We start from the raw sequence: 21,784 nt of genomic DNA on the forward strand, positions 1-21,784 counted from the left end.
AAAAATGTGATTTTGGTTATTTTTTCGTGCTTGGGGAGGTCTTTGGGCCACGTATATACTGTCCCATGCATCAAACTGGTCATAATCGGAGAAACACACACCGCCCATTTGTAGGAACATTCTCTTTAAGACGAGCAGATAGCACTTCCTCCTTTCTGTGATGTCACACACAAGGTAACTCCGCCCACCGTGACCAGTTGTTTTTTTTTTTTGGATGAATGCAGCTTAGGTTTCAGTTACTTGCCTGTGATTGGCCCGACCACATGCCACTTAAAAACAGTCAGCCAATCAGAAGAGAGGTTCTCATTCTCTCTTCTGATTGGCCAAATGACCTGTGCCTGCTAGAGCTCCAGAAAGGGGCAGTATAAACGATATTAAGCAGATCACAGGTACTCAAAACCAATGATACATCTTGTTAGGGATATCAGCAGGTAAATAAACCCAGAGAAAAGTGCACAGCATAGGGCCTTTAAGAAACTGCTGAAGAAATCTTGACAAGATGAAATGATCTGAAGTAAAAAATAATAAAAGTAGAACCTACAAAGGAGGCTGTATGAAATGATTGGAAATTACTTGAATTGTTGAAGATTAGTATGAATTGAAAACCTGAAGTCTATGAAACAATATCTGATCAGACGTCTGAACTGCTCTGTGGTCAGATTGATGTATAGGTTACCATGGCTACCATAAACACACTACAGGTCCAGGAGCAGCTGCGGCTGCGCCGGACCGTCGGTGTCTGGGTGTTGTAGTCCTGTGTGTCTCTGGTTGTAGTCCTATCCTTGGCTCTGTCCCTTAAAACCGTGGATGTGACGTCGCCGTCAGCTAATATCCTGCACGGATTAAAGATGGCGCCCTCTCATGCGCTGAAGTGCTGTAAACGGGCTCTGAATTGGGTACCTGTCCTGTTTATTAACCTGGTCGTCGGCTGGTCATATTACGCTTATGTCGTGGAGCTGTGTGTGTGTAAGTACCGTCACTTTTCTTTATTAAATTTTTTGGACGTGTTTTCTTTCCTCCGGCGGGGTGCGACACCTGCCTCTGTTGACAGTTTCAGCGGTTGCCAAGTTTGATGAGCTTGTTGGAGTGAGATTTAAAATCATCCCCGAGGCTGCATGGATGAGCGGACAAACCTCAGTTTCTGACTGTGTGAAAGGTTCACATCCCCGCAGTCAGTCTCTTGTGTCACTCTCACAGTTCAACTTATTTTTCGATCAGATTTGCAGAGTCCGGGTGTTTTCCACCGCCGCAAATTAATGATTAATAACTTCATCGTGATACTTGTTATGCACCAGGTGACTTGACATAATGGTCTGAAGTTTAAAGAAGACTGTAAAACTGCCTGTGTTGCTGTGTTTTTGTCGGAGCTCTCAGATTTTTAAGTTGTACTTGTTAAAGATGCTTGCTGTTCAGCCTAATAACTGGTACTCTTGCACTGTAATAAAGTAATGCAAAGGGCTTATACCATGTAACAACGGCTTTCTGTACCTAAATTGCTTAATTTAAATGAATTAATTATTGGCAGTATTAGCAGACATTGAAATCACTTAAATGCAAGAACATCGAGTGAAATGATTGATTCAGATATTGATTTTTCAGTGAAATAATTAGTTATACATTCAACACATTCATAAGTCAGTAGTCAGTGAAATAATAAGAAGAATGCATTTGTTTCATATTTAAATTAGTGAATATTTAAATGCATATTCATTTAAGATGACCCTGACTCAGCTCAGCTGGTCTTAAAGAGCTTCAGTGGGCATGAGCATTGCATGTATTTTTTAGTAGATAGGCTAGATATTGATCAGGCACCATCCCCTCCCCTCACCCACAGTGGGTTTTCAGGCTGGTACTGACGTTGCTATTATAAGTGTGTAGACGTACAGCAGTTATGTCTGAAATTCAATGGCTGTGGTCAGGACAGGGACATCCCTGCTGCTAAGACAAAGCTCTCTGTTATGGGTGGGTCACTGCTGGCCGTGCCAGGCTGCTGCCACATGGTCCGAGAAAGGGCTGGTGTGTGTGTGTGTGTGTGTGTGTGTGTAGTGGGGGATGTGTAGCCATTCATTCTTCTGACATCCATTACTGCTCACTAATATATTTTTCCTCTGTTTTATGCAGATACAATCCCAAATAATGCAGAACGAAGTAAGTGATAATGCATAATGCACACTTTTGCACACACAACAAAGATTTTTCCACAGATACAAGTGTCACAAATCAGATGTGTCCTTTCTCTCAACAGTCAGCTACTTGGTCATCTTTCACATTTTCCTCTCCATGTTCATATGGTCTTACTGGAAGACTATATGGTCCAAACCAGAAGGCCCCTCAAAAGCGGTAAGGCAAGAGAGAAATGAAAGGAAGTGTAAACTTCTAAGTGTTATGCATTAGGTTTTCTCTCACTGTCTTTTCCTCTTTTGTCAGTTCTGTTTGCCCAGAGCAGAGAAGGAACTGTATGAGCGAGAGGAGCGAGCTGAGACGCAACAAGAGATCCTGAAGAAAGTGGCAAAGAATTTACCCGTATATACGCGAACAGCGGGCGGAGGTGAGGCCTGCACCACAGCAGCAAAAATATTATAATTCTCAGTAGTTCCTCAAAAGAGACCCACCGTGGGAAAACAATGTTAAGGAACGGTTTTACTGTTGTCACTGTTTGCTTTGGTAAAGTAGGAAGGATGGAGAGATACTGTCTTTGTTTGGCTCATGTTTGTAACTTGTTTTTGTAGAGGTGTTGCTACACCATGTTTTCCCCTTTTGGTTGAATGTGCAACTTCCTCAACAACTTCCTCCATGTTTCTAGAAGATTTGGTGTCTCTGCTGATGCATATCAGCCTGGTCTGTCTTTGTTTACAGAACTTCAGTTATGAGGAAGTGTAATTATTATTATCGCACCTGGCTTATCCATTCATCAACCTACTTAGCTTCACTGGCTCAATTGTAAGGATGGCATATAGACATTGGCAACATTTATTCAACTTACTAAAATATGAAAAGGGCAGTGTTAAAAATGCTGAATATACCTGAAATATTACTTATACAAAAAACAATATTCATAAGTAATAATATTAGTATGCATTGTATTTTAATAATTCTGCTTGTATTTTCTCTGAACAGCCATTCGATACTGTCACAGCTGCCAGGTAATCAAGCCTGACCGCTGCCATCACTGCTCAACCTGTGAAATGTGAGTGTTTTTCTAATTGTACACAAAGTATAATTAAAGCTTGTGTCTGTCATGTAAATACTGTATCTGCTATTTTCTACTAATAGGATGTACGTTGTCTTTATTCTCACCCTTTTAGGTGTGTGCTAAAAATGGACCATCACTGCCCCTGGTAGGATTTCCTCATACAACTCTGTATTTAAACTGTTCTTCAGTTCATCATTATCTAAGTTGTCTCTTTGTGCTGTCCTACAGCTCATTTATCACAGCTTTGTAGTAATATTAGTCAGCTTTTGTCATTTTGGTTACTTATATTTATTTATTTTAGAATCAAGAAACTATGGAGAGATATCGCTGTCTCATGTTTCTGTCATGTTTTCTTCCAGGGTTAATAACTGTGTTGGATTCTCAAATTACAAGTACTTTGTCCTGTTCTTGGCATACGCCTCGCTCTACTGTGTCGTAATTTGTGCTACAGTCGTCCAGTATTTCATCAAATTCTGGACTGTAAGTACCAAAACTTCCTCTTATAATTATTTTGTTAAACTGACATGTGCATACTTTCTGTGGTCTGATGCCTGGACTTGCATCCTCTGAAATACATAATTAATTATGAAACATGATCAATTATTGAATACAATTTAAAAGTGAAGTGGGCTGTGGCGAGGCATGTGATCAGCCACAACTGACTGTATTGTAAGATACAGTATTGACCACTCGGTTTACAAATGTCTCACTGTAGTGCACAAGTGTGTCATGTGATGGCTCATCAGTGGACTCTCTTCAGCATACAGCTTCTCATGAGACAATGGATCCTGTCACGTAGTCCAACAGTGGAGAGATATATTGTGTTAATGCAAAAAGAAAATAAATTAAATCAGACAGGAAACAGCTTGACATGGCCGGTGGTTAAGTAAATAAGGGTTAACATTAAATATTCATTATCACATACAGAGTGACCAGACAAACATTTTGTTCTCTTTTTCTGTCTCTGTAGAAACAGCTGCCCGACACGCACGCCAAATTCCACATCTTGTTTCTGTTTTTCGTGGCGGCCCTGTTCTTTATCAGCATCCTGTCGCTCCTCAGCTACCATCTGTGGCTTGTGGGAAAGAACAGGACCACTATCGGTATCTATAAATAAATATCCTATTGAATTCACCTGCTGATTGTATCTTTTTAAGTCACCACTAACTGTTTTGCTTTTCTATTCCTTCTCAGAGGCCTTTAGAGCTCCTGTCTTTGCAAATGGACCGGACAAAAATGGGTTCTCACTTGGCTTTAGTAGAAACGTAGCTGAGGTGTTTGGAGACCAAGCAAAGTACTGGATTTGTCCTGTTTTCTCAAGGTAAGTTCTACTCAGACCCGATGTAGCAGCAACATTAGCTCCAGATCTGACATGTTCACTAATGCTGACACTATCTGATCTATCAGTCTGGGGGATGGACATTCCTACGTCACCAGGCTGGTGCACATAGACCCTGAACAAGCAAACAGTATCCTCCAGCAAAATGGAAAAAGGCTGGTGTTTTTATTTATTTATTTTTTTAGATTGAATCTGCTTCCTGTCAGTTTTGGTCACAAGGTTATAATCTCTGATGTGATTTTAATTACAGCCTTGCTGATGGGCAGCCCAACCCCAGTGTTACCTCTGGTAACAACATACAACACACAGTGGACGACAGCAAAGAGAAAATTGGTGTGTTACTTGCTTGTGGTTTTTTCACACTATTTGTCATCTTTGCTTGTGTTTGTGGTTTTTACTTTTCTGCTCATCATACAACCTGCAACAGTTCCTGAAACATCTCTTGTGACCCCACTGGTTTCTTTTCAGATGGAGGTCAGATTGTCTCTGTGACAATGGAGAGTGAGCCATAGCCGGTATGTGTTACTAACATGAATACTGTTATGTAAAGTTAGTTTGTGTTCGTCCTGTGTTTTTATTTCTTTTTATTCTTTTATTTCTCTTCTGACCGGCACAGGTCATCAGTAAAGAGCTCATCAACTAAGATGCCTTAAATCAGGAGCATCAGCACCTCCACAGGAGCCGTCCTCCACCCTCATTCTGAGTTTGAACGTGCAGCCACAAGCCACATGTTTTTTTAAATGTCCATTTTAATCATCTACTGTGCTTTACACATAACTGCTACCATACCAACTGAGGGTGTTTTCACACAAACTGGTGCTGACCACGGGTGATGCATTATTTCATTTTTTAGCTACTACGGTTCATGTTCATACATGTTTGTTTTCACTCTGGTCCAAATGCTGCACCACTGGCAGAGCGTCATGTTTTCCTGATGACTCACCGAAAAAAGATGCGTGGTACGTCATGTTTACATGAGTCCAGATTATAAAAATGAAACTCAGAAGTAACGCTAGCGAGAAGTAACGCTAAACTTTAACAGTGAAGACACACATAAAGCAGTACACGAGTACACAGGTTATTTGTAGTGCTGGTCATTTCCTTTCATATTGTTTGTTTTTACCACTCTATATAATAGATTTTGAGAATGAAGCAGCTTTTTTTTTTTTTAAACTTGTGTCGTATACCAGGCAGGTTCATGTAACAAACCGCACCAAAGTTCAACTGAACTGGGTCAACGTAAACACTGCCTGTGTGAAAGCACCCTGAGACTGTACCGAGACTTCTGAACCCTCCAGATTCATCACAGGTTTTGTCTTTGTTTTGAGCCAAAGACATCTTAAAGATGTTTTGTTCCTTTTCTCCCTTGAGCCAATGTCTGATATTTATCCACATGGATTAATCATGTCATACATTTCAATAAAATAATCATCCTTCATCAGTATTAATCCAGCATTAATAACTAAGCCTCAAATCTGGTTATGTTAGATGTAGAGCAGTGGGAACCACTAAAGTGAGCTCTGTGGAACTCAACATACAAAACAGTGACACATATCAGTTCTGTGTGCAATATAATATGTCAGTTTTTCACTCCAAGCACAGTGCAATTATTACGACTGCTAGTCAGTAATCAAAGGATTCAATTTAGTTTACGTGATTGAAAAGATTTGTTTACACTTTTATGTTATTTTTCATTTTCAAGTTTTATACGATGGGTAAATATGCAAGTGATCTAAGCTTGAAATGTGAGGACCAAATCTAGTTTCACTGCATTTCATTCCAAATAATTAATGATACCTAACAGGCCATTGTCAATGACATTGCCATTTTCATTGCACTGTAAATATTTGTAATTTATTTTGCTATTACTTTTTTGTAAATTCATTGCATTGTTTTTCCTTGTATGTTGATTTTATTTATTTGTATTTATTTTCTTTAAAAAAAAAATTCCAGATGACAGATGTTCATGGTTGTCCTCTTACCTCTGTAAAACAGTTTTCTGCTTTTGATCAATCCTTTGCTTTACCCTAGTGTAATATGATTAGATCAAGGGTCAAGGCTTAAATCTGTGTTCTCTCCATTTGTTTTTCCACAACAATGATGATGATAAGATTTATTTGAAAGTTTGGAAAGCAAAGAGCACAAAATGAAAACACAATATAAAGTAATGTTTATACAGGGAAAATCTGCTGCACTGTGTCCATGAGCCTGAACCAGGAGAGCTGAGGTGGACTTTATTTACCAGGGTCGTTGCGATTGTTCCTCTCTGTGCTCCTGGCAGCTGTTTCATTACATTCCATTCACTTCAGTGGAAATGGTGCACAGTGTGGGATTCGCCTCCTGAGCGATCAGTTTTATAACAGTGATGTGTAGAGACTGAGTGGTAGCCCATTTGAATGTACTCACCGTAGTTTAATAACTAATTTCACTGACTGAACTTACTATCTTAGTACACCTTCAGGAAGCTACAGCTGCTATTTAGGCCTGTAAAGAACCGCTTTTTTATTGAGAGAAATATTACATGCAGGGTGATCTTCATTGTTCTATAACAACAAATGTAATGTATGAAAATACAGTATAAAGTGTGATTCTTCATCTTAAACACTTGTTCCCTGTGATTCTTAACACATGAGCAGAATGTAAAACAATATATATATATATATATATATATATATATATATGTATTTTTTTTTTTATTATTATTATATATTTTTTTTTCCAGATTCCAGTCAAACTGTCAAATTAATTTTGTTTGATGTGACTTATTTCTGACTGAGCAATTCATGAGATATCAAAAGTGCTTCCTCAGGTTGGATTCAACATATATATTTTTGTCCTGTGCCGTGGTTTACCAGCAGCTGCCACAGCTGTACTTTATTTTTAGCACTGATTATCAAAATCATGCAGAAACATGCATGAAGCAGAAACCACTGGTTTACTTAAACATGATGTCACAGACCCATTAATTTAACTGTAAAGTCTTTGGTTTCCTATATTTATGGTGGTCGTCAAAACAAAACCACTGCCACTGATATTTGCTGAGATATTAAATTAAATCCAGTGGTGGATCATCCATCCTTAAAGAATTCTAAGAGATGGCACAAGATGAAACAATACCCTCTTAGTTTTCTGTTTTTTTTTCTTCATGCTACATTATATCCATCATGAATGGCACTAGTGTCTAATCCTCAGAGTTCAAGTACAGTGCAGTAAGACAACTGGTGGTGCACAGAGAGTTCACCGTGACATTCGAGATCATTTAAAGCTTGGACTAAGTGTTCCGAGCTGATTTCTTCACTGGCACATAAACACAACCTGCCAGGAGCTACTACTCGTCTCGGTGGTGAAAGGTGAACGACCACAGTGTCATTCAACTCGTCATATCTGTGCAACAGGTTAAGTTGTAAGAGCCTCAACAATAAGGAAACCCATTGAACCTTTAGAGTTCATACTGTACCTTCCTTGAATGGGGTTATCCATGATTATCAAATTCTTAAATCTCTTAAATCCTCTTTGGCGTAATCCGGATATTATTTATTAATATCGGGTGGCCACCCAAAAATCTGAATATTGAGAACAAATGCATTTTCTTTTGCTTTTCTGACAAATGCACTGACATTTGAGGATCATTTCAGTATGAGAAAGAGATCAATATTTCCAAAAAAAAACATTTGTTTGGAATTGTCATTTTATCCAATCTCCAACCTCTGATGCTGACAACACTATTTGCAGTAAAGAGTTCTTTATAATTAGTAATAACATAAGGATTTACTGAGAACTGTGAGGAACACTACAACAAAAATTATAACATGAACACAATAATGTTATATAATTTAACTAAGAAACACTGCATGTCCGCTTACTGACACGTGTATCTCTTTATGTATCTTTATATTTACTGTAAAAGGAAACAACACACCCTGTCAAAGTTCAGCCTTTTAACTAAAACCCTGAACGTGGTGTCATCTTAATTACTGTGACTTCAGTCTGTGAATGAATGAATGAGCGACAGTTACTTATATGGAGAGGTTCTCATAAAGATTTAACCTCTGAACCTGTCATCTCACCTTCACTCCTTAAAAGTCAGCTACAGGGTAAAGTGCACGCTGTTGAATCTGCTACAAGAATCCAACGCTGGACACTGACATGTGGAGGGAAAGCAGATCATCTGAGTAAACCTTGTTGTACAGTCACCTACTGATCGACTTCTACTGAAGGAGATCCATTTATTTTTGTAAACTTCAGTCCATTAGTGAATTTCTCAAGAGGTAGCCTATACCAGCCATGGAGGAAGAACTGAACAGCACCATTGACCCGGCTTGTTTACAGGAGCCTCCGCTGGCCACGGACGTGATAAAGCGTAAGTGACCCACATTACTGCATCCTGCTGGCTGATAATATTTCCTTATCAGCCGCAGTCTGTGCTAATGACGTGAACACACACTCAGCACTTAGTGACTTGTTTGCATCTCTATGCCTGAGAGTCTTGAATGGATATTTCCTCTGTGATCCACACAATCTGATCTGATAGTACCTAAAATGCTACACGGTCATGGATACAAGTAGTCACGTGTCAGTAGTCATGGAATTAAATTAATTTGCACCTGATTTCTATGTATTTTTTTTATCAGAGCTGGATACATTTGGAATTTGCCTGTACTCCATGCTCACCGCCATGTCCTGCATGTCCCTGCTGCTCTACCTGGAGCAGTGTGTCTATATTTATAAAAAACTGTCCTACCCCAAGAAGACAACCATCATGTGGATAAACGGTGCAGCACCAGTAAGCATTCACACTTAATTTGATGGTACAAAATACAGTAGAAGTCCAGTAAGATACAACATTATAACAAAAATGTCACCTGAAAATCAAACCATGCTTTAACAAAATATTTCTCCATGTCAGGTCATTGCCACTATGGCGTGTTTTGGGATGTGGATCCCGAGGGCGGTCATGTTCACAGACATGACATCTAACTGGTAGGTTTTCTCTTAAATACACCTACATTAGTGAACAGGGCCAATTATTCTCATACAGCTGAGGGTTTCTGTCACTGGCTGTGATATGAAATTGAGATTTCTGTCCATAGTCTAGGATAAATGATGATGAGATGAATTGTAACACTTATTAAATTAAACTTTTGTCAAGGTAAAAGTGGATTCATGGACAAAGGATTAAATGCAAACAATCCCCCCTGCACTCACTATGTGATCTCTACTACTATAGTTTTTAGAGTAAGTTTAACCACCAAGGATGAATCATTACATGCACAGATCAAAGATCGTGCCACACCTCTAGCCACCATGTGCTTATTAAAACCAGCTCTCACATGCAAAGACAAGGTGTGTCAGGTGATAAATGAATGGGGGGGCACAGATTTCAGACTGTGAAGTGTGAAAATGAAGTCAATGCTCCATGAGGGTGATAATAACTAAGAATTATTGCACTGAATCTGAATCTTCTCTGTGTAGTTATTTTGCAGTGGTGGTGTATAAAGTCCTGGTTCTGATGATCGAGGAGTTGGGGGGCAAACATACTTTTCTGAAGCGGTTTTCTGGTCAAACCTTTAAGATCAGCACAGGACCCTGCTGCTGCTGCTGCCCCTGTTTACCCCGCGTCCCCATGTCACGGTATAAAACACTAATACACTTATTTATATCCTTTGTATGTCTTTTTATGGACCAGACATTGTCCCTTTTCCAGTAAAGATATCTAAAGTTGGTCTTTTTTTGGTTGGGATCATTCAGGAGAATGTTATTCTTACTCAAACTGGGCGCTCTTCAGTATGCCATCCTCAAGACTGTGCTCTCTGTCCTCTCCGTAATATTGTGGACAAATGGTTACTTTGACCTTTCTGATGTAAGTATTTCAAACACTTTGCTACATATCTGATTGTACAAAAGCCAAGACAGAACAGACAGGACCGAAATATGACAAAATATTAATATTTCTCTGTTTCTTCTCCAGTTAGAAATCACTGGTACAGCTATTTGGATTAACCCGTTCATTGGCGTTCTCACAATCACCTCCCTCTGGCCTGTAGCCATCATCTTCATGAACACCAATGGCCATCTACGCAACATTAATATTATTTGCAAGTACGCCATGTACCAAGTGAGTGACGAACAAACAGTGCTCAATCACAACCTCAATGATGAAAATCTCTAAATAATTTTACAAGAGATTAAAATAGATACTTTGTGTTGCAGTGGTTAAGAGGAAATGTCTTCACTCTCATGCAATGAATTGCTTGATTGCTTTATGACTCATGAAGAGTGGTGCTCTCATTTAGCCAACCTTTGTATCAACATTAGTATTTAGCATTTAGCACAAAGCACAGTCTCACAAAGCCACTATAGCAGCCCTCGCTGAGTCTTACTGTTTGTACACATTTCCTAGCAGTGTCTTATAATGAGTGGGTGAAATAATAAAACGGTTTATGGGGCAGTATCAATTTAAAGAAACATAAACCCACTCATCATGTCGACCAGTCTGCTTGGCTGTGGCTTCAACGCCTGCTCTAATACTGATTCTCAGAGATGCTACAGAGTGCATGTTTAACCTTTAACTGTCTGCATGCAACTGATGAGGAAATGTTTCCTCCTCAGCTAATACTTGTGTTAAGTCAGCTGCAGACATCAATCATTAACATCCTGGCCTTGGATGGGACCATTGCCTGTGCACCTCCCTTCTCTTCTCAAGCTCGAGGATCCAGTAAGAAAAATCTACAAGTATCTTCGTGCATCTCCACCTGATCCTGTGACCTGACCTGTCTCTCTCCTTCTTCCCTGCAGTGCTGAGTCAGCAAATGATGATCATGGAGATGTTCATCATCACTCTGATCACCCGGTTTTTGTACCGTCGCACATATGACACACTTCCCCCTGAGGCGCATGACAACGACTACAACGCTAAAGTTCTCGTGGAGCATGACGTCTGAAAAGAGTGTGAGAGCGTGGACGCCAACACTGCTTTTTTTAATGATCTATCAGGTTATTGAAGTTAAGAGACCATCATCAGTCCGACAAACCTTTTCAGCAGATAACATTTTACCTCATTCTGTCTCTCTAGTTTAAGGGGAGGAAGCTTTTTGTTTTATAATCAAAGGACTACTTAGGTGCCTTTCAACCCTGTTGTACATCTGCTGACATTGGTTTGTATCCTATAGATGACAAAAAAAACATTAATTCACCCAAATTACACAGATTCTAGAAACATGGTGTTAAAGTGTTTAGCCTACATGTTCTCCCCGTTTTAGCACCAGGAATGACATTTCTTTCTCTTATCTCTGGAGTGGAGGCAGAATTGTTAGAGACTGACATTTCTAAACTTGAGGAAGTGAACCATTGTTGTCTGATAGATAACAGATAGAGAGATATTCTTTGTTTTTGTGGAAGACAAAGAATACTCTCAGCAAGAACCACAGTTGAGAAGACAGATATGGTACAACAGTGTTGTCACTCCTTTGATCTTAAGTCTCTGCACAGCAAATGTGTCTCTCTAACAAAATGCTAAATTATTTCTTTAATCTTTAAAAGGTTTGGAAACTGAAAAATTATTAGAGATTTGTATGACAGTGTTTTTAATAGGTTGTCTGTCAGAGAGGACCAGTGCTGTAACTGGGACAAATGCAGAGCGGCCAAAAGGCCGAAAACTCACAAACTGGTCCTTTGGACTGAGATCATGGAGGTTTTTGAATATGTGTGCATGGGAGAACAACATTTTTTACATTTTCCTAGAAATAGTAAATAAAAGCACCTATTTATTTGTGTTAACTGAATCTCTCTCTGTGTGTGTATGCATCAAAACATCATCTGTGTATCCCTCTGATCATTTTATTTATTAAGATTTCAGTTCTAGTGTGCATCTCATGTCGACACATCTCTGTTGCAAATATCTCTGCACCCTGGCGATGTGCAAATGTGCCAAAGCCCTAGAAAGCAATTAAATCTGTACTTTATAGTCCGTTATGCGTACCAGTGTGACTCTATCTTTAAATCTCCCACTGTGTCTTAAGACAGTCTGGAGAAACAGCCAGATTTGTTCACAGATTGCTGACCCACTTACTCAGACTTTTTAGGGCCAGGGGATGCATGTGGATGAGACAGCAGCTTTATTCTCAGACTCCAAACACTTTAAATCTGTCTGCAGCCGAACTGTGACAAGCAACCACAAGAGGACGCACTTGTTCCACCTCAAATCCTCATCCACTAACCTGATAATAAAGAACGACCCCTCGCCTCTTTATGACTCACATGACCAATTTGTAAAAAACACACAGTAATTTAATTTGGGGGGAAACACGCAGACATTACACAAAATAAGTTCTGACAAGTATGGGCCCTGACAAAAAGTAAATTCACTCTTTATTAGGTCTTAGGTTGGACTTATTTCAAAATAGGTAATTTAAGTCATTTACCAATACCTGTGCAAGACAAGCAGAAAATCCATTAAACTAAAGGCCCTTGATGAGCATTAACATCTACTAACAAGATTCTCACAGCTACTCATGATTTAATTAAATTCAGAGCAGCTTCTCATTTAGTCTGTATACCAAAAACCTGAAAATGTGAAATGAATGAAAGTGAATGAAAAAAAAGAAAGCTAGAGCACTGTGTTGATTAGATGAGTGCATTTGACATTATAGACATTAAAAACAACAACATACAAACACACATTTCACAGTGACCGGATGCCTAAATCATAAAAATGCTCAAATTGATATTTACACAAAAGAAATATTGACTGAAAAATCATATCTATACTACCATACTCATCTTTCTTCCTTATCTTTAAAATAAATCAATTCATTCATTTATAATTATGCAATCAGCCTCAATGGCTTCATTGTCCTCAGGACTGTTGTTGACTCTGTGAAGATGTTCAAAAGGTCACGCCCTCCCACAAGACTTTGATAGAAATCATTTACACTTTGCAGGACGCCTTACATTTGTTTTATTTTTCATATTTTCTATAACAAATTTTAAAATTATGTTTTTTTTTAACATATGATGATGTAGGTCAATATGCTAATGATCTCCCAAACATGAACGCAATAAATTATGAGAATGCGGCAATAATTATTCATGAAATTTTGATTTTATGTTGTGTCAAGTTCGGATAGTTTGCCGGGACTAAATAGACTTGGGAAAAAAATGTATAAATGAGATGTTTATGTAAAAAAAAGGATCATTCAGAATTGAAAATCTTCCCCTGTTAATGGACTATTTGTCTTTGGTGTTTATGTAAACAGAGTCATCAGACAGAGAAGGAAGAGAGAGAGGAAGAGAAAGCTGCGTTCAGGGTGGGTTGATGACAGCCCCTGGCTCTGCATTGCTGACGAAAGCTGCTTAGCTCCTCAGTTGCTATGGCAACCGTGGAGAGCAGCCAGACAAAAAAAAAAAAGAGGCAAAGGGGAGGGGCTTTCAAGGGAGAAATAGAGGAGAAAGGGCTGGATGGGAAAGATAGGCTGAGGGAGGGATACAGACAAACGATAAAGAAACGCACTGAGAGACACTGAGGTAAAGCAAGGAGACAGACGGAGATAAAGAGGAGGTCTGGATGTAAATGCTCTCTCTCCACTGGCTGGAGAATAACAACAACTGCAGCAAGTGACTGGAGGATACAGAGAAAAGGGGGAAACAGAGAGAAGATGGATGTACAAACGGATAACATGGACCCCCCGCCTGGGGAATCACAGCCGAGTGGGAAAATCAGAAAAGGATTCAAGCTGTTCGGGAAACGCAAGCCAGGTAACATCTTTTCTATTAGAAGCAAAGGGGATGGGAACAACAAGTCACCTGTTAAGAGCAAAACCCTTGATGGATTATCAGAGAGCGCTGCACCAGATCTGGAGCAGGAGTCGGAGAAGGAGAAGGGACAGGAGGTGAGTCAGGCGGAGAGGGAGCAGGCAGAGGAGGAGCCGCTGGGTGAAGATGGCGTTATGGTTGCAGCTCCTGCTCGCACCTCCATTTCTTCAGCCAGCTCAGCCAAGTCCCTCAGCTTCCTGTCGTTACTGAGGGGCGGCCGGAGAGGAGTCGGGGACCGCAGAGTCCACACTGTGAGCCAGCCCGTGGGTCGGCAGCGTCGTGGGTTGAAGGGTCTCTTTGGCAATGTTAAGTTCCGCTCAAAGGATAAAGAGGACAAGGAGGATGCCCCTCCGAGCCCGCTCCTCATGTCGTCCCGTGCCAACAGCGTGGAAATCATCAAAGAGGATCTCACCCTCACCCCCAAATCCCAGCCTCGATCTCCAGACAGCCTTGAGAGCCAGAGTTGTAGGTCTTTCAAGAGCCTGTTCACCCCACAGAACAGCGCTCCCACGTCCCCGTCAAAGGCCATCACCCCCCAGGCGACAGCAGACAATGTGAGTAGAACTAATGAGTATTTGCCCCCTTTGCCCACCTCCGAGCCGCCGATGATTGGTGATAAGAGCCTGAGCTCCTTGCTGGCAGACATCTCCTCTCTCCTGACCTTTGACTCGATCTCAGGGGGGGGAGACATCATGGCTGATGTGGAGGCAGAGTGGGGTAAAGCCAGCAGCGCCATCAGCACTGGGCTGAGTGATATCTCTCCATCCTCCACATCTTTCTTCTCCAAACCCAGCATCTCCTCTCCGCTGACTTCTACCTTTGTCAGCACTGCAACTACAGCAAAAACCTCTTCTGTAGCCGCCCCCACGACTGCCTCAACTCAATCCTTTACTTCTTTCGCGAAGACAACAACAACTGCAGCCTCCTCTACTTTTGCCAAGCCGAGCACCATCATCACAACGCTGACCAAATCTTCCACTCTGACAACTCAGTCGGTCAAATTGAGCTCAGACTCCACAGCAGCTTCTGCCAGCAGTAAATTTAAATCGACTCCTACGTCCACCGCGACGAAGCTTTCAACTACCCCTGTAACTTTAGCAAGCCTCTCCGCTCCGATAACGTCTTCCTCTACGATAACGATTAAGTCCACCTCTGCTACCGCCACAGCTCCTCCAAACACCCCAGCCACTGTAGTCAAGGCCCCCTCCTCCATTAGTTCAACTCTTACCTCTACCGCCAGCAAGTTGGCATCAGAGATTACAGCACCTCCTCCAGTTACTGCTTCAGTAAGTAAGCCCAGCCCTGTCGCTACTCCTGCTCCGCCTCCTCCTGTGTCAGCTAAACCCCCTCCTCCTCCTGTGTCAGCTAAACCTCCACCTGTAAAACATAGCCCTCCCACCCCTGTTGCTTTTACCCACCCTCCATCATCGACTAAACTGGATTCAGCCACAAGTTTGAACCTGCAAACGTCCACTACCTACAAACCTTTCCTAAGTTCGGCTGCAGCAGAAGCTAAAGCCCCAGTGACGGTATCACCAGCCCCTGCTGTTACAACCAAACCCCCATCCCCTGCACCGGTCGTCTCCGCCAAGATGACGGTTCCTGTGTCATTTACAACCTCTGGCTCGGTATCTGCGGCCCTCTCCAAGCCTGTGGTCACCTCTAGTCCACTGGACCTTAACAAGACCCCCTCCTCCTTTGTTAGTAGTTCATTTTCTACCCCATCTGCAGCTAAAACCCAACCCAGCCCTGCATCTGCCCCTTCTCCGTCATCAGCTTCATTAGATAAGACTGCTCCTCCCACAACTAAACCCACTCCTGCACCCGTCTCTTTAGATAAGACGCCCCCTGCTCCCACACCAACTCCAGCCCCTACCTCTCATGCTGTTGTTTCTACAGCATCTCCTCTACCTCCTGCTCTGGGGCAGATCCCAGTCTCTCAATCTAAAGCTCCCCCTGCCCCTGCTCAAATCCCAATTTCTGTGTCTAAGGACCCCCCTGCTCCTGTTAAGATCCCAGTTTCTGCACCTAAAGTTCCTCTGGAGCCTGTTAAGATCCCAGTTTCTGTTCCTAAATTTCCTCCAGAGCCTGCTCAGATCCCAATTTCAGTATCTAAAGATCTCCCCGCTCCTGTTAAGATCCCAGATTCTTTATCTAAAGTTCCTCCAGAACTTGCTCAGATCCCAGTTTCTGTAGGCCTACCTAAAGTTCCTCTGGAGCCTGTTAAGATCCCAGTTTCTGTACCTAAAGCTTCTCCAGAACCTGTTAAGATCGCAGTTTCTGTACCTAAAGCTTCTCCAGAACCTGCTCAGATCCCAGTTTCTGTACCTAAAGCTTCTCCAGAACCTGTTAAGATCCCAGTTTCTGTACCTAAAGCTTCCCCAGAACCTGTTAAGATCCCAGTTTCTGTACCTAAAGCTTCTCCAGAACCTGCTCAGATCCCAGTTTCTGTACCTAAAGCTTCTCCAGAGCCTGTTAAGATCCCAGTTTCTGTACCTAAAGCTTCTCCAGAGCCTGTTAAGATCCCAGTTTCAGTACCTAAAGGACATCTGGCAGCCGCTGAGATTGCAGTTTCTGTATCTAAAGGCCCTCCAGCGGCTGCTCAGATCCCAGTTTCTGTGTCTAAATTGCCTTCCTCTCAGATCCCAGCATCTGTACCTAAAGGCCCACCTGCTCAGATCCCAGTTTCTGTACCTAAAGATCCACCAGCCACTGTTCAAATTCCAGTTTCTGTATCTAAAGCCCCTCCCGCACCCACCCCTGCTCCTGCTCCTTGCCCTGTCACTTCTCTTCCTTCGGCCCCTGCACCGAGTGAAGCCCAGGCCTCTGTTAAGATGAGAGGGAGCGGAGAAGCATCAATGGATTGGCAACTGACTAGTCCAAGTTGCACAGCTGCCCAGGGGGCCCAGACTGGGCCGTCCAAAACAGAAGAACTTCACAGCGAGTCACTAACGAGCCTCCAGGGCTCCTCCAAAGACAGGAGGACACCAACAGTAAAGGCATCGGGGCTTAGCAAAATACCTGTAGTTGGAGGGGGCAGAGCGGCCAAGCTACCTGTCCGGGAGAGCCAACATGTTGATGAGGAAGTGAGCAGAACCCCGACTACTCCTGTGCTAGAAGAAGAGAGGCCCCATTTCAACTCACATGATGCAGGGAGCAGAGATAAGATCAGTGATGTTGAGGGCAATGCACCCACCTTAAAACACACCCAGGAGGAGAGTCATCAGCCTCCCCAGCAGAAAGTCCTCACCAGTATACCGCGTGACTCAAAGATCCCTGTGAAACACGGCGCACAGTCTCACACTGCCTCCCAAATCCCTCAAGCTAAAGAACCCCCTCGCACCAAGATACCTGTATCCAAGGTTCCTGTCCGCAGGGTTGGAAATAAACCGGCAGCTGCAGGAGGCAGCAGCCAGATGAGAAAATAAAAGAATGGACTGAATCTGAATCAATCAAAGATTACAGATCACGGCTCTGACTGCAACTTTTTTTCCCCCACTATAACTACATGACCACCCGTTTTTAATTCATGTTTCTATACTGTAACTCTTGGCTCGTCTCTCTGTCATCTCTTGGCTTCACTACACCATAAGCAACAGTAACAGAGTCAAGAAGGCCGACAGCACGCAAGCACAAAACATCTCCACAGGGAGCTGGAGCAACAAGCCTGGCTCCTTGGTGCTGAGCCAACTGGACACGCACTCAGGAAAGGTTCAGGGTCACACCTGGACACACAGCAGCATCGGTGACTAAGGATAAGCAAAATATAAAAAAGGTCTTCTGGGAACACAGTCACACACAACATGGGCGAGTGCCTTTCTAAGGGTGCTTTTGCTACGGACTTTCAGAATTTATTCAGTCTTTTCTACAGTACTTTTAACTTTTGTTACTCCCACTTTTTGTAGGAAACCGTCAAATCTTTTTTGTCTTTTCTTTCCAGAAAGTCTCTTTGATAACAACCAGACCCTTTACCTTTGTTTTTTTTTTGTGTCAGGAGAAGAACAGCAGGAGCTCTATAAATAAATGCAACAACCAAATTTACATTCCACACCTATCTCTGGATGTATGTATGTAGCAGAAAACGTGCCATTAATTTTTGCACAAGATGTTGAACTGTACAGCGCCTGTGTCCGCCTGCTCATATGTAACTCAATCAGATCTCACTGTGAACTATGGGAGAGACTGTGGTTTGAAGGAAGAGGAGGGGGTTGTTGGTGGTGGTGGTGGTGTGGGGCAACTCCTTCCAGTGAAATGGACAGGCAGCAGCAGCCATTATGAATGGCACTGTGGACGTTTGAGCGAGACAGGGAGGATGCTGAGATGAGATCTCCAGCTCGTACACTGGCACATCCTTATCCCACTTATACTGTAAGATGAGAACAATATTTCTGTGTATAGTCTCTCATCTATGTTGTTCTGTTTCCTATTTAATCAATAAAACAATATGAGTACTTAGTGAGATGAGATCTGTTGAAGTTGTGAATTATATCCCGTGTTCCTTCCTGTGGCAGTTTGCAGGCAGATAAGACTTAAAAGGATTTACTCACTCCACATTTAGTAAGAATACATAATCTCTTAAGTTAATTTTATGCGGAAGGCAATTGCATAACCCTGTCATCTCTAGAAACAAATTCAAGGATCAGAGGGAAGAGAAATGTCAAACATTTTATATTTTCACTGACAAATCCACACAGAGGATCAACATCTTCCTGCAGCCTGGGCTCAGAGAGTCCTCGCAGGAACATCACTCCAGCATCATCCACCCTCCAAGCTCAGTGACCTGAATAGTGAGCACATGAATGTCAGCCGAGCCCGGCCAATCAGCTGCAAGGGAAACGCTTAACATGCATACCTTATTATCAGGAAAAAGGGTTCGGGAATGTGTGTCACTGCTATTCTTAGTGTCAAACGCACCCAATAGATCTGCTGAATAATTCCCCCCTCGGACTGAGTGGATCGTTTGATCTGGACATTTAATATCGGCTCAGTAGCTCTGCAGAAATGAATAAAATCCAGATTATTATTGGAATAAAAAAGCCGGAGTGAAAAGGAACTCCAATAGCTACTAGTGTTGAGAGTGAAACCTCAGGTTAAGGATAGGAAGCTGATTTGAGTCATGGGGTAACGTTAAGAGACTGGTGTTAGAAATAATGAGTAAAAGGACAAAGGGTAATTTTTTTTCCTGCTTTTTCGAAAAAGCCATTGCGGAGGTGACACAAAAAGACCTCTGTTTAGTTTAGGAAGCCAGAGGCTGCGAGCTGAGAAGAGAAGACCATAATATGCCCGAGAAGAGCACGAGGATTTCACCACATCAGGTGCTGATACAGGCTACACAGGGTGAAACCATCTCCCTGAGAAAAGAACAGTTTCCCCCCCAAGGTCCGACACAACACATGGTTTGCCTCTCGGTAACACCTGCAATTTGGAATTAGAAAGGTTTAAGAATTGGCTCAAACAGCTCGTCGCTTGATAACCATGTCTGTGAGGGCTGAGATTATGAGTGGCTCACATTGTGCCACGGTGTGGTGAATTACATTACGCTCTCCATTACAGGAAACTGCTGATGTGAATATGATTCCTGCAGTTTTAAAGCGGAAAGTGAAACAGACATACTCAGTGAATGCTGCCTTTTGTCAACACCCATTCACATGATTTCCCAGCTTTGTGGCTGTCATGCTTGTAAGTGATAGTGACAACAGCCTTGAGTGAAGTACAAGCAGGGAGCATGTCGGAATAAACTTTTGAATCATACTGCATTGGTATTCTCAGCGTACCTCTGTTTATAGATTGTTTGCGTGTTTCCCTGCAAACACAGTCGCACTGTCTCTGAGCCAGCCCCCTGCCCCAAGTGTGTTACACAAATTACAGCACCCATAATGCAACCAGGCCACCCTGGCTTTCTATGATCTGTTCGTGTTTATGTCTGCTGCTGCCTCTGGAGAGACGACGACGTGCCTCTTTTAGAAACCTAATTTAGCATGCTTCATTCTGCGTTTCCATGCCAACCTCACTAGGTCAACCAGCGAAAGGCTGCGATTGTCCGGAGGAGGAGCTTAGAAACATGAGTGCCTTAATGAGCACATGCACAGTATACATGCTAATAAGACATCATGCAGAGTTTTAATCTGAGAAATGATTTTTTTTTTACATTAATGTGTGTCAATAATAATAACTCTTTGCTGTTATTCTGAGGAAAACTTCACAATATTAGGCTACTATCATCAGTTTGTTGAGGAAACTTGACTCCAGCTGAACCAAAATAACCAGTGGAGCAACATAATTAGTTTATTTGCTCAAATGCTAAATATGTTTACTCAAGTGTCTCATTTAAATACTGCTTTGAGGGACTTGTATTTTACAAGTGTATTTTCATTTTTCCACTACTCATACAAATAGAAAAGCTAACAGCAAACAAAAAACAGAAGACAACTTTCTAATACAATTACAAACTCAATGACTAAAAGAGGTGCTTTTTATGTATATTTTTAAATATACCCTCGAAACACTGCAATGAAGTGTCTGAGCTCCTGTCTCTTCTGGGTGAGGCTGAAGCAACTTTTGAGAGTGTCACAGAAAATAGAGAAAAAGCTGGTGAATTGGTGATTTAACACAATTTAACACAATCTGACAAATAATGATAATACTGATAAATACCACTGCTACTACTAATAATAAAAAGGCTGATGAAAATGTGTGGCAGTGGCATTGTGCAGCTGTATATAATAAGGTCATTGATTCCCATGGCGATACATCACAGTGGTCTGGAAATAATTCCTTCATGCTGGGTTTTCACGGGAAGTTGGACTATTTTGTCATGTTGGGATTTATGAAGCTTCTTTTTTAAGTGGCACAGAAAAGACCTCACTTCTCTGCCTTCTGTTTAACACCAGCTGTTTTTTTTTTGTTTTTTTTACTGTCCTGTGAAATGAAATGTTCATGTTCAACACACAAAATAAGTAGCCATAACATTTCAGAGATATGATTCATAATCCAAATTATTTATTCATGACATGTGTTGAGTATAAAATGCTGTAGCATAGGGTCTACTTAAACCATTATTGTTCACATATGTTTAAATATTTATATAAAAATGTGGTAATTTCTTTGGTTGTGTCTCATTCAGACAGCTTGGAGTTCACCTGATACATACGTCTGTTTACTGAGAAACATCCAGCAAAGGCAACAACTCATCTGCAACACAGTCAGCTCTGCACTCTGAGTGAACCAACACTGATCCAGCACAGGGAAAACACTGAGCCCTGTCAACCAACCACTGCTCCCTCGACCACTGCGTAACTAGTCAGTGAAATATAACACATTCAAGACAAATTAAGCAAAATAATTCTGTGTTTCAGATCCCAGGCGATGATAATTTGCCTATTAAAAGCAACTCTCACAAATGTTCATATCTGATATATGAGCATGAGAGGATATGGATCGCC

At 41.7% G+C, this 21,784-nt stretch overlaps 2 protein-coding genes across 2 annotated transcripts; both read left to right on the plus strand.

Moving 5' to 3' along the window:
- Window positions 1-848: 848 nt before the first annotated feature.
- LOC310997628 (palmitoyltransferase ZDHHC20-A-like) lies at window positions 849-7,054 on the plus strand (the record flags this gene model as incomplete). Its single annotated transcript, XM_083987399.1, has 13 exons — window positions 849-966; window positions 2,122-2,148; window positions 2,246-2,340; window positions 2,428-2,548; window positions 3,118-3,187; window positions 3,306-3,338; window positions 3,553-3,673; window positions 4,164-4,296; window positions 4,388-4,514; window positions 4,601-4,687; window positions 4,783-4,865; window positions 5,001-5,047; window positions 5,149-7,054. 12 exons carry the CDS (start codon window positions 849-851, stop codon window positions 5,042-5,044), a joined length of 1,059 nt encoding a protein of 352 aa, XP_083843525.1. The 3' UTR covers window positions 5,045-5,047; window positions 5,149-7,054.
- A 1,762-nt stretch (window positions 7,055-8,816) lies between these two features.
- LOC310997665 (organic solute transporter subunit alpha-like) lies at window positions 8,817-11,473 on the plus strand (the record flags this gene model as incomplete). Its single annotated transcript, XM_083987447.1, has 8 exons — window positions 8,817-8,892; window positions 9,164-9,315; window positions 9,439-9,512; window positions 10,005-10,163; window positions 10,281-10,392; window positions 10,501-10,647; window positions 11,142-11,247; window positions 11,328-11,473. 8 exons carry the CDS (start codon window positions 8,817-8,819, stop codon window positions 11,471-11,473), a joined length of 972 nt encoding a protein of 323 aa, XP_083843573.1.
- Between the last annotated feature and the right edge of the window lie 10,311 nt (window positions 11,474-21,784).

This window comes from Trachurus trachurus (genome assembly GCF_905171665.1).
Source record: "Trachurus trachurus genome assembly, chromosome: 14".
Classification (NCBI taxonomy): Eukaryota; Metazoa; Chordata; class Actinopteri; order Carangiformes; family Carangidae; genus Trachurus; species Trachurus trachurus.